At 42.0% G+C, this 13,475-nt stretch overlaps 1 protein-coding gene across 3 annotated transcripts in view; it reads right to left on the minus strand.

Moving 5' to 3' along the window:
* Positions 1–9,383: 9,383 nt before the first annotated feature.
* Positions 9,384–13,475, minus strand: part of TBC1D30 (TBC1 domain family member 30) — an 87,131-nt gene continuing 83,039 nt past the window's right edge. For 2 of the 3 annotated variants that reach the window (XM_030866390.2, XM_030866388.3), the window contains one exon: positions 9,384–13,303. In XM_030866390.2, coding sequence (XP_030722250.1) covers positions 12,516–13,303 — 788 coding nt within the window. In that variant the 3' untranslated portion in view covers positions 9,384–12,515. The remainder of the gene's footprint in view (positions 13,304–13,475) is intronic. The other variant, XM_060306178.2, reaches the window with a different exon arrangement.

Below are 13,475 nucleotides of genomic sequence, written 5' to 3' on the forward strand. Positions count from 1 at the left end.
AGGTCCTGTATAGCCTTGTACTATACAGCACAGGGAACTATATTTAATATCCTGTAATAAAACATAATGGAAAAGAATATGTATATTATATATACATACATACATATGTATAACTGAATCACTTTGCTGTATACCCGAAACTAACACAACGTTGTAAATAAACTACATTTCAATTTTTCAAAAAATATTTAAGCATGAAAATGGAACCTATAAAAGTAGAAGAAAAACATTAGAGAATTTTCAAATAATTACAAAGATGTGAGGAAGTACTTTCTAAATATCACACAAAACCCAGATGCTATAAAATAAAAGTCTGATGAATTTGAAAAGATAAAAAATGTTTTAAAATATATATAGGTGTCAACAAATTAGCATAATCATTAGAATCAGAAACAAAAAAGGAGAAGTAGCAACTGACACTGCAGAAATACAAAGGATCATGAGAGATTACTAGAAGCAACTATATGCCAAGAAAATGGAAAATCTGGAAGAAATGGACAAATTCTTAGAAAAGCACAACCTTCTGAGACTGAACCAGGAAGAAATAGAAAATATAAACAGAACAATCACAAGCACTGAAATTGAGAATGTGATTAAAAATCTTCCAACAAACAAAAATCCAAGACCACATGGCTTCACAGACTCATTCTATCAAACATTTAGAGAAGAGCTAAAACCTATCCTTCACAAACTCTTCCAAAATGTAGCAGGGGGAGAAACACTCCCAAACTCATTCTACAAGGCCACCATCACCCTGATACCAAAACCAAAGATGTCACAAAAAAAGAAAACTACAGACCAATATCACTGATGAACATAGATGCAAAAATCCTCCACAAAATACTAGCAAACAGAATCCAAGAGCACATTACAAGGATCATAAACCATGATCAAGTGGGCTTTATCCCAGGATTGCAAGGATTCTTCAATATACGCAAATCAATCAGTGTGATAAACCATATTAACAAATTGAAGGAGAAAAACCGTACGATCATCACAATACATGCAGAAAAAGCTTTTGACAAAATTCAGCACCAATTTATGATAAAAACCCTCCAGAAAGTAGGCATAGGGAGAACTTACCTCAACATAATAAAGGCCATATATGACAAACCCACAGCCAACATGGTTCTCAAGGGTGAAAAACTGCAACCATTTCTTCTAGGATCAGGAATAAGACAAGGTTGTCCACTCTCACCACTATTATTCAACATTGCTTTGGAAGTTTTAGCCACAGCAATCAGAGAAGAAAAAGAAATAAAAGAAATCAAATCAGAAAAGAAGTAAAGCTGTCACTGTTTGCAGATGACATGATACCATACATAGAGAATCCTAAAGACACTACCAGAAAACTACTAGAGCTAATCAAAGAATTTGGTAAAGTAGCAGGATACAAAATTAATGCACAGAAATCTCTGGCATTCCTATACACTAATGATGAAAAATCTGAAAGAGAAATTAAGGAAACACTCCCATTTACCATTGCAACAAAAAGAATAAAATACCAGGAATAAAGCTACCTAAGGAGACAAAAGACCTGTATGCAGAAAACTATAAGACACTGATGAAAGAAATTAAAGATGATACAAACAGATGGAGAGATATACCATGTTCTTGGATTGGAAGAATCAACATTGTGAAAATGACTCTACTACCCAAAGCAATCTACAGATTCAATGCAATCCCTATCAGACTACCACTGGCATTTTTCACAGAACTAGAACAAAAAATTTCACAATTTGTATGGAGACACAAAAGACCCTTAATAGCCAAAGCAATCCTGAGAAAGAAAAATGGAGCTGGAGGAATCAGGCTCCTGGACTTCAGACTACACTACAAAGCTACAGTAATCAAGACAGTATGGTACTGGCACAGAAACAGAAATATAGATCAATGGAACAGGATAGAAAGCCCAGAGATAAACCCACGCACATATGGTCACCTTCTTTTTGATAAAGGAGGCAAGAATATACAATGGAGAAAAGACAGCCTCTTCAATAAGTGGTGCTGGGAAAACTGGACAGCTACATGTAAAAGAATGAAATTAGAACACTCCCTAACACCATACACAAAAAATGGATTAAAGACCTAAATGTAAGGCCAGACACTATCAAACTCTTAGAGGAAAACATAGGCAGAACACTCTATGACATAAACCACAGCAAGATCCTTTCTGACCCACCTCCTAGAGTAATGGAAATAAAAACAAAAATAAACAAATGGGACCTAATGAAACTTAAAAGCTTTTGCACAGCAAACGAAACCATAAACAAGATCAAAAGACAACCCTCAGAATGGGAGAATACATTTGCAAATGAAGCAACTGACAAAGGATTAATCTCCAAAATTTACAAGCAGCTCATGCAGCTCAATATCAAAAAAACAAACAACCCAATCCAAAAAAGGGCAGAAGACCTAAATAGACATTTCTTCAAAGAAGATATACAGGTTGCCAACAAACACATGAAATGATGCTCAACATCACTAATCATTAGAGAAATGCAAATCAAAACTACAATGAGGTATCACTGCACACGAGCCAGAATGGCCATCAACAAAAAATCTACAAACAATAAATGCTGGAGAGGGTGTGGAGAGAAGGGGACCCTCTGGCACTGTTGGTGGGAATGTAAATTGACACAGCCACTATGGAGAACAGTATGGAGGTCCCTTAAAAAACTAGAAATAGAGCTACCATACGACCCAGCAATCCCACTACTAGGCATATACCCTGAGAAAACCATAATTCAAAAAGAATCATGTACCACAATGTTCACTGCAGCTCTATTTAAAACAGCCAGGACATGGAAGCAACCTAAGTGTCCACTGACAGACGAATGGATAAAGAAGATGTGGCACATATATACAATGGAATATTACTCAGCCATAAAAAGAAACGAAATTGAGTTATTTGTAGTGAGGTGGATGGACCTAGACTCTGACATATAGAGTGAAGTAAGCCAGAAAGAGAAAAACAAACACCATATGCTAACATATATATATGGAATCCAAAAAAATATGGTTCTGAAGAACCTAGGGGCAGGACAGAAATAAAGACGCAGACGTAGAGAATGGACTTGAGGACGCGGGGAGGGGGAAGGGTAAGCTGGAACAAAGTGAGAGAGTGGCTTGGACATACATACACTACCAAACGTAAAATAAATAGCCAGTGGGAAGCAGCCGCATAGCACTGGGAGATCAGCTCAGTGCTTTGTGACCACCTAGAGGGGTGGGATAGGCAGGGTGGGAGGGAGACGCAAGAGTGAGGAGATATGGGGATATATGTATATGTATAGCTGATTCAGTTTGTTATAAAGCAGAAACTAACACACGATTATAAAGCAATTATACTCCAATAAAGTTGTTAAAAAATATAAAACAAAGTAGCATAAACAAATTTAAAGATAATCAGCAATGAGAAAAATATCAGAACTCATATTACAGACGAGGACATTTTTCTTAGTGTATAAAGAACTGGTATCAATAAGGACCAAAAAGAAAGAAAGAAAGAAAGAAAGAACAGGGCTTCCCTGGTGGCGCTGTGTTTGAGAGTCCGCCTGCCGATGCAGGAGACACGGGTTCGTGCCCCGGTCCGGGAAGATCCCACATGCCGCGGAGCGGCTGGGCCCGCGAGCCATGTCCGCGCGTCCGGAGCCTGTGCTCCACAAGGGGAGAGGCCGCCATAGTGAGAGGCCCGCGTACCGCAAAAAAAAAAAAACAAAAAAAAGAAAGGTTCAAGACTTCCCTGGTGGTACAGTGGTTAAGAACCCACCTGCCAATGCAGGGGACATGGGTTCGATCCCTGGTCCAGGAAGATCCCACATGCCATGGAGCAACTAAGCCCATGCACCAAGACTACTAAGCCTGCGCTCTAGAGCCCACGAGCCACAAATACTGAGCCTGCACGCCACAACTACTGAAGCCCGCGCACCTAGCACTGGTGCTCCGCAACAAGAGAAGCCACCACAATGAGAAGCACGTGCACCACAAGGAAGAGTAGCCCCTACTCACTGCAACTAGAGAAAGCCTGCGCACAGCAAGGAAGACCCAACACAGCCATAAATAAATAAATTTATTTTTTAAAAAAAGGTTCAGAAGGTTATTATGCTGCTACTTATAAATATGTGCGTGTGACAGTGCTTGAACATGCATAAAATCTTCCTGGAAGGGTATGCAAGAAAATAGTAGCGGTGGTTTCCAGTGGGTAGAGAAATTGGTTGGCTAAGAGACAAGGCATGGAGGGAGACCTAGTTTTTACCATGTGCTTTTTTGTACATTTTGAATGTTCACCATGTGCAAATATGTGCAAAGTGAAAGTTTAAATAATTTTGTAAATGTCCTGTTGCTTAAAGATATTGAAAACCACTGAGCTCCATGATCTCTAGATCTGACATTTAGTAATTCCATTATTCCAATACAAACACTTCTGTCAAATAATTCGATGATTCTGTGATTTGTTTCCCACATAAAAAATGCACTAGAAACTCTGGTCCATAGTTCCACGTGCAAAAAAAAAAAAAACTTTAAGCTTTTCACCATCTGCTAGTTTGGTTGCATATACATATGTGGAGTATATCAGGTGACAGTTACATGTAACCTGACTTTTCACAGACCTCAGCAAATTTTTCATCCAGGTAGGGTCCCTGTAACAGCAACAACTCAAACCACTGTTCTCACATACATCTTTTGAGGTAGGGCCTATAACGTCTTCCTATCCTCTTAACACAGGGCAAGGTTTTCTTGAAATCCTCAAGAGGTGCTTCTCTTGTTTCCCCAAACAGGTGTGCTCCCCAGCAGGTGCTCCTACAACTCTGCTGGACGCCTCAGCTCCCCAAGAGGCCCACTCCCCAACCCAGCCCTGCTGCTTCCCATCAGATGCCACCCGAGCTGCTCCAGAGCCTTCTCTGTCAGAGAGCTGCATCAGCACCTGAGGGAGGGAAGGGAAATGCCCTCAGTTTCCATTATAGCCGGTGAGAGCAATTCCACAAATATGCTGTTGGACCCCCAAATTTTATGGAATTCAGTTAAAACAACCCTTCCATGTTTTGCATATAGTTTCTCTGCTCTTCACGGGACTCAGCTGTGAATGCAGATGGGGCTGGAACAATAGGTAAGATTGGTGGAAAATCGTTTCATACTCAGAATCACTTGTCCTTCTGCCACAAGGAGATACAAGGCCAAAGAAGATCCAAAGGCTGGAGGAAAGAACCCTCTTTGTAAAACAAGAACCACTCTCCCTGACTCTATCACCAGCTTACACTATCTATTATTATGAATGGGGAGGACAGAGCCCCCAAAAATAACAGAGCTCAAGAGAGGTTTGACTCACTAAACTAAAAATATTAGCTAATTTTTACTGACTGTACCACTATTTTGCCTTTTTAACCTGTCATCTTCATAAAATGCCTGTTCCAATTGACAGGTTTTTAATATGAATGATAGAAAACCCAACCAAACAGGGTAAAACCCAAAACTGGAATGTTGGCTGATGTAATAAATGGTGTAGAGAGATTAATTTAACTTCAGGTATGGCCTGATCCAGGGGTCATCTGATATGAAAAGGGCCTGGTTTCTGTTTCTGAGCTCTGCTTGTTCAGTGTTGACTCACTTCTCCAAGAAACTCTCCTCTCATGGGGAGATGTTACAAGATGGTTGCCGGCAGCAACTCCTGGGCTTTTTCCTTTAGGTTCAAATCCACTAAAAAACGAGCAAATCAGCTTCCCCAAGAGTTCAGAACAAGAGCCCAGGAATTGAGTTTCTTTGCCCATGTGCTTGACCATGAGTCAGACACCACAGCAGGGAAGAGGGAGAGTGCTGAATGGCTTGGTCCCTGTGCTCCTGGGGCATCAACTTCACCAGACTACATGGAGAGAGTTAGAGAACAAAGCTCTCCAGGGCACTGTTGCCCAAGGAAGGTAGTTAATTCTAGGCAGCAAAAATAGCAGAAGCCCACAACAAACCTTATGAGGTTGAAATTATTATCCTCCTTGTACAGATGTGGAGATAGAAGGTCCCAGATGTTAAGAAACTTACACAACATCATACTATTGGAAAGTGGCAGGGATTGGATCTGACCCCATTGATGTGTGTGATATGACTAAAAGGATGGGTGGGTGTTTCCCAGGCAGACTGCAGCAAGGAGGGTGTTCTAGGCAGAGGTTAATGAATACACAGTTACGAGGGTGTTGGGAGAGCAAGGAGCTTTCAGGGAATTTCAGGTTGCTGTATGCAAAGTTCTCACAGTGCAGACAGTGCAGGGCAAAGAGCTTAAGCTCTCGTGTCAGAGGGATAAGGACCCTGCTATTTGCCATGAGGTAAACGTGGTCAAGGACATAACAAGTCATCCCACTTTTATCATCTCTAATACAGGAATAATATGCTTTGTGGGGTTCTTGGGAGGAATATGCCAGCGAGATAACATATATAAAGGAGCTAGCATAGTGCCTAGCAGATAGGATCTCAACAAATGGTTGATGTTATTCTGCTGATGATGATAGATCAAACTACGGGCCAGATCAAACTAAGACAAGAGTTTTAGCCTTTATACTCCAGAAGATGGGAACCGATTGAAGGATTTTGTCCAGAGGAATGGTCTGATCAGTTTTTCATTTTAGAAGAATCACTCTGGCAGCAATGTGTAGCCATGGCAACAGAGAGGTGGGGTAGGATGGGAGAGACTAGTTGAAGGACATTTAAAATAGGCTGACCAGTGGTTGTCAAATCTAGTTCAGTATCGAAATTTCTAGGGGAGGTTTTTTTGTTTTGTTGTTGCTTTATTTTGTTTTAATACAGATTTCTAAACTCTCCAGGGGTTGGGAGACACCTGGGTTGAAATATCAGCTAAGTCCCACCCAGAAAGCTGTTGACCCCTTAGGGAACTTGATCCACCTCCTCCCCGAGGATCAACATCACCTAAAGAAAAACTAGAAGTGCTACAGGAATATATAGAAGGAATGCAAATATTAAGAAACAGTCAACTTTCTGGTTTTTTAACCTTAAACAGAAGACTCTCGAGGCCCCTGGGATGCAGGGTATAGCAGTCAGATAAGGCTTGCCTGTGCTGGAAGGAATGAGGAGAATGGGATAGAGAGTGACTTTGAAAAAGGTCAGTGGGTTTGATCAGAGCTGAGCACCAGGAAAGAAGCAGACTCAGATTCAGGACACAGGCAGCAAGGAAATTCATGGGAGCTGATCCAACCCCCAGAGTCTATGGGTCCCCATTTGGTCCCTATTTAATTGAGCCCAGGCTGCCTTTGTGGAAGAGCTACACGGCACAGTTCTGCTTTAGCCATCATCCAGTAAGGGCTTCCCATCCGTAGCTGTATCCTAGTGATTCTATGACTCCAGACTTCACTGAAACTTTCATCTGAACTGCCTCATGTGGATAAGAGATAACTGCCATTTCAATGGCCCCAACACTTATGGGCCATTGCACTTCCATAATTAATGTAACCATTACCCCTATTCTCAGATGTTTACATTGTTTCTACTGTTTCCAAATTTCCTCTAGTAAATTTAACAGTGCAATGAAAATTTGCATATAAAACTTTCACTGCTATCACTTGCAACTCTAAAATATCTTAATATGCTTCGATGAAACCCGGTAATGGCTATTTTCTCAAGTTCAAAGATACCAAATCTCAAGCACCACTTCCCTCTCAAAGGATGCAATTAGGGATCATCTGATAAAGTTAAATATTTGTTGATTTTTTAAAAATCTCTTAGTGAGCAAAGAATAAAAGGTACTTTCCTTAACCTGATAAAAAGATACCTACCAGGAATCTCAGGAAACATCTTACTTAATTGTTTTCTTAAAAGTCAGGAATGAGATATGAATGCCCATTATCACTGCGTCTATCAATGATGGAGGTCCTAGGGAAAAAAAGAAAGAAACTACTGCCTCATCCGGAGGTGTAGAGAAACAGGCATTCTGCTTGTATATATAGTAAGTTCAATCTTCAAGGATGGCAACTTGGCAATACATAATATAAAGTTTTAAAAATGCACATACTTTCTGACCCTGCAACTCCACCTGGAGGAACATACCCTAAAAAAATTCTTAGGGTTGTGTACAAAGTTATAAGTATTAGGATGTTCTCTCCAGTACTATCTACAATCAAAAAATACCTGTTTGAGATACACACTACCATATATAAAACAGATAAACAACAAGGATTTACTGTACAGCACAGGGAACTATATTCAATATCTCTTAATAATCTATAATGGAAAAGAAGCCAAAAAATTATACATACATATATGTATAACCAAATTACTTTACTATATACCTGAAACTAACATAATATTGAAAATCAACTACACTTCAATTTAAAAAAAAAAAAACACCTCGTGGACGAGACACTGGTTATGTGAATTCTGGCAAAAACACATGATGAAATAACAGTTACTGAAAATGATACTGTAAAAGAGCATTTAATGGAAAGAAAGCTTAGTTTTCTCAGTATATCTTTTTGTAGATAGTGGTGTGTATATACACGAACACACATAAAAAAACATAGTGGAGAGACCCATACCAGAATACCAATGATTCCTCGTGCTCTTTCTGTTTTCCAGATTTTCTTAACACGTCATTTTTCTAATTAGGAAACTAATATATTTAAAATGCTGCCTCAAATGACAGCTGTAGGTAGCAAAAAGAAGTGGCTCAGCAGCTCTATTTACAATAGGCAGGACATGGAAGCAACCTAAGTGTCCATCGACAGATGAATGGATAAAGAAGATGTGGCACATGGATACAATGGAATATTACTCAGCCATAAAGAGAAACAAAATTGAGTTATTTGTAGTGAGGTGGATGGACCTAGAGACTGTCATACAGAGAGAAGCAAGTCAGAAAGAGAAAAACAAATACCGTATGCTGACACATATATATGGAATCTAAAAAAAAAAAAAAAATGGTCTGAAGAACCTAGGGGCAGGACAGGAACAAAGACGCAGACGTAGAGAATGGACCTGAGGATACGGGGAGGGGGAAGGGTATGCTGGGACGAAGTGAGAGAGTGGCATGGACATATATACACTACCAAATGTAAAACAGATAGCTAGTGGGAAGCAGCCGCATAGCACAGGGAGATCAGCTCGGTGCTCTGTGACCACCTAGAGGGGTGGGATAGGGAGGGTGGGAGGCAGGGAGACGCAAGAGGGAAGAGATATGGGAACATATGTATATGTATAGCTGATCCACTTTGTTATACGGCAGAAACTAACACACCATTGTAAAGCAATTATACTCCAATAAAGATGTTAAAAAAAAATAAAGTGGCTCAGAAAGAGTAAAGGGAGATTTTATGAGGGGAGATGGCAGGCTGTACACTTGACCACGGCTCTCCGTTATCTAGAATCCATAAGACCAGGAAGCTAAATGGCATTCTTATTGTTCTATTTTATTAAAACAAAGAAAAATGACAGATCCACAGGTTATTTTTATACACACACATACTTCCACACACACACACACACATTCCTGAATAAACTCTTTTACTCATATTTGGGAACTCGCCATTTTGCCAAGTTCTTGGCAGGTCATAGGCCACCCAGCAACCCAGTGATTAGACTGGCGGAGATGGAGTTTATTGGGCTGTTCTCTTGGTTCACGTGACCAAGGTGGGGTAAAGTTGACAGGGTAAGAGAAGGGGGTGGGGAAGGTCACAACAGCGTTCTATGCAGGCGCTCAGATAAACAACGTCACAATAGCTACAATAATGAGAATCTTTATGCATATATGTTTGTAATCAGTACAGTTCTTCAGAACAAGAGAGACTGAAAAAGGGAATACAATATTCCAAACAGTTACAGCCCCATAGGCTGACATTACAAACTAGGTTTAAAGTATCTGGAGGCTTTTGTAAGAGAACCGAGGTGCAGAGACATGAGGAGTCGGCTCCGGCCTAAGTGCTGACGGGGTACAGACATATCTAAAAATGAAGAAACCGCTACTTGGTAAGTACTGGTGCTGGCATACAGTGTCCAATACAAAGAAGATAAAAGTCCATACTGGTCTCTTCGTACATGCTGTGTGCTACAGGCTACTGCAGATCCTTTATTTTCTAAAGTAGGCAAAGCTCACAAGTTGACCGATACACATGGTGATTACATGGTACAACGCATGCACTTTAACAGGACAGAGTGCTTTGACAGGAATCTGTCAGGTTTGGAAATCCTGATGAGGTCATTTTTACCTCAAAGGACTATTTTCCTTTCAGTAGTTTATTCATTCATTCAACAGATACTTATCCCAAGCCGTGTGCCGTCACATCCATTCTTTTCTCAGGAAGACCAACCCCAGGAAACAGATACAGCATGTGCTACTAACCCTAAGACAGGTGGCAGACAGCGATGGTACACGCCTAAGAACTGCAGTAAGTGCCCTCCACCGCCTCACCCGCCTCCCCAGACCCAGACCCTCCGGGAGCTGGGAGCTGACTCAAGAGAGAAAAGAAAAATTCTCTATTCAAGTCAGACATCCCTCAAGGGGAAATGACTATTCTGACTCACTTGGGAAGGGGGAGGAGGAAAGAATACAAGGTGGAATGTAAAGTTCAGCAGATGGAAGAAAATCGTATCACTGCCCTAACTTTGGAAAATGCAGTGGGTCTCGTCCTGGGGGTGGTATGCGAAGTAATCCCAACTCTCCACCTACACCCTTCCCAAGACACAGGCTGTGGGAGCGGCTGCTTTTTAAGAAGCTGCATGTTAACTTCAGATGGCACAGAATTCTCCTGCAAGACCCAAACTGCAATAACTTATTAGTCATATTTTCCATCTTCAGTTCTTTGGAGGGTAAAAATACCACAAAAGGGATAACTTTTCTCATTGTATATATCATTCTTGTGTTTTCTGTGCAAAAAAGCCCACACAGCCGCATTCTCTGTTTTATTATAAAAATTAGTGCCTCTCATAGTAAAAACTCTTTCTAAAACTATAGCTTTGGTTTCAGAATTAGCAATCCAATTAGCTCCAATGAATACTGACTGCCTCATCAAAATGCCGGCAAGCCTAGCCGAGGTCTTCCAGGGAACGAGGATAAAAATGCCAAGTCTATCTTCTAACGTTGGTGGGAGAAGGGGATTGAGGAGTGAGCCTTTTGTCCAGCCAAAATGACAGCTGCATGAAGCATTTTTTAAATGAACTACGTTTTCGGATAAGAAGGTCAAAGCTGGTTTTATGAAATGCCATCTCAGGACTCTGTACCATCTGGAGAAAGGTCCTTTGAGTCAGGAGGGAGTGCAGTGAATAGCTTCCCAGTCTTGGTTTCTAGAACCTATGTAGCCAATGCACCTGGGTACATGGAGCATAAAACCCACCTACTGCACTGGAGGCAATGTGGCTGAGTCACACTGAGTATCAGGAGTATTTACCTTGAGTATCTGAAGTACTACTTCACCTCTGTGTGGCTCAGAGTTCCCATCTGCATGGTGGAGATAACAGGTGCTGTCTCTGGGGAGGAATGGGCGAGACAGAGCTAGAAAGCACTGGGGCCTTCTCCAGGGAAAGGCAGTGTTCAAGTAAGAAAGTACTCAACAAAGTACTCCCACCCATTAAAAAAAGCACAAAATTCAAGTAACAGAGTTGCAGGTGCCATGTTCCGGCTTTTGAGCAGAGGCTCCTCGCATCTGCAGTGGAGAACTGATAGGTAAATGAGCTGCATGGTGGAGGCCAGACAAGATCTGTATAGAGCCCATGGATCATCCCACCAACGAGGACCAAAACTCTGCTTAAGAAGCGAACACGAAGCTCGAGGAAAGCTCAGTGGAGTCAGCAGCTGTTGAGAGCAATTGCTTAAGGCATAACCCATTTGTGTCCTCTTCATAAGATCTTCCAGCTGATGATCAAGCTACATTTCAACAGATAAAGGTTTTCTTCCTTTTGTGGGTAGAAATAGAAAGTGAAAGAAAGGCTATCTAGATTTTTCTCCTGCATTTTAGCACAAGAATAAAACCCAGTTTTGAGACCGGCTGAAAGAAACTATTGAAGGAAAACTCACACGTACAAACATTCTCCCCAGGGGGGCACGAAGAGGGAAATTGGGAAGTTCTTTGCAACTAAGGAACTTACTTTCTTTTTACAGTTTCTGTTCTAGCAAGCTAGTGTGTGCATGCTTGAGTATTAATAACACCCAGAGAACTGGAAGGTTGGGTGGGGGGGGTTGTCACAGGCACCCTGAAGGCCCTCAGAACAGGAGGAAGGAAGAGGGGTTAACAGCCTAGATACAAAGTCTTTTCTAAACAGCTCACAATGAAAAGTTAGGAAAACTTCACACTTTAAAACCACAATATTTATTTTGCCACAAGAACCCACTGTATCGATCATCTGAAGACATCCCTATTCTAGCACCCATTATAAAATTTCCAGTTCCCATTTTTATGAACCGTTGCTCATCTCTGAACCTATCTCTTCGTTTTCAATGGACAACTGAAGCTCTCTTGGAGCCATCCAGCTGGAACTCTTCTGCCACCGTGAAGAGGTGAATGTGGATACACAGTTGCTGAAAGATGTCACCGTTTCTTAGTACTACTGTTTCCACCGCTGGACTTGCTGAAGCTCCTGCTCATGTAAGGAAAGTGCACGGTTGGGGTTCTTTCTGTAGGACCATATAATCCCAAATTCCTGGCAGTGGCTGACTTCCGCAGTGGCTTGACGCTGGGAAAGGGGCTAAAGATGGGAGTTTTCGGGTGGCTGCCTTGGGGAGACTTGCCAGGGGCCTTGTTTCCTCCAGGTGTGTCTGGCGGCTCCGGGAGGTGCTGCTGGCAGGGCAGGTGCACCTTGGGATCAGTTTCAGCAGCAGCATCCCTTGCGTTCAGTTCCAAGGCTTCTAACTTCACCTGGACCACAGACACGTCGGCATCAGCATCCCCAAACAGTGGCTCTGGAGACTGCCCTTCGATGGTCCTCCCAGTGCCGCCATCAGAGCTGCCACCTTCCCTTTGAGCTGCCCCCGCACAATCGGAGGAAAATGCCTGCACTGCCCCCAGACTGTGAGTCTTGCAGCCCTCGTTCTGCTCGTCTATCAGCCCGACGGTGTCCCCACAGCCCAGCTGACTCTTGGTCCTCGCCGTGTTCTTTTTGTGGACCCGGATGTGAGTTCGCCATGGAGAATTGAGCTTGGTCCTGAGGTCTTCATAGGGGACGGGAGATACTTTGCCTCCTGTGTGACCAGGGATGTGGATGACGGCATTCTTCGCAGCTCTGTTTGACATTTTCATCTTCTTTCCTAAAAGAAGGTGGTTTATAACTGGAGAGTTGTTTACCTGAGATGGGAGAATGCTGGTCACTGGCCCTTTGTCTGAAAGAAATGTTGAAAGGTCGTGTGAAAGGTACCACAGAGAAAGACATCCAGCACAGAACAGGAGTCACACACAGGTTGTGCCCGGACCCTGCCCACATATTTCCCAGGTCTTGGCAGAGTCATGTAACTGAAGGCAGCAGAAACTGAATTCGATCCTAGAGCCTGGGGT

This window comes from Globicephala melas, chromosome 10 (assembly GCF_963455315.2).
Source record: "Globicephala melas chromosome 10, mGloMel1.2, whole genome shotgun sequence".
In the NCBI taxonomy this organism is placed as follows: domain Eukaryota; kingdom Metazoa; phylum Chordata; class Mammalia; order Artiodactyla; family Delphinidae; genus Globicephala; species Globicephala melas.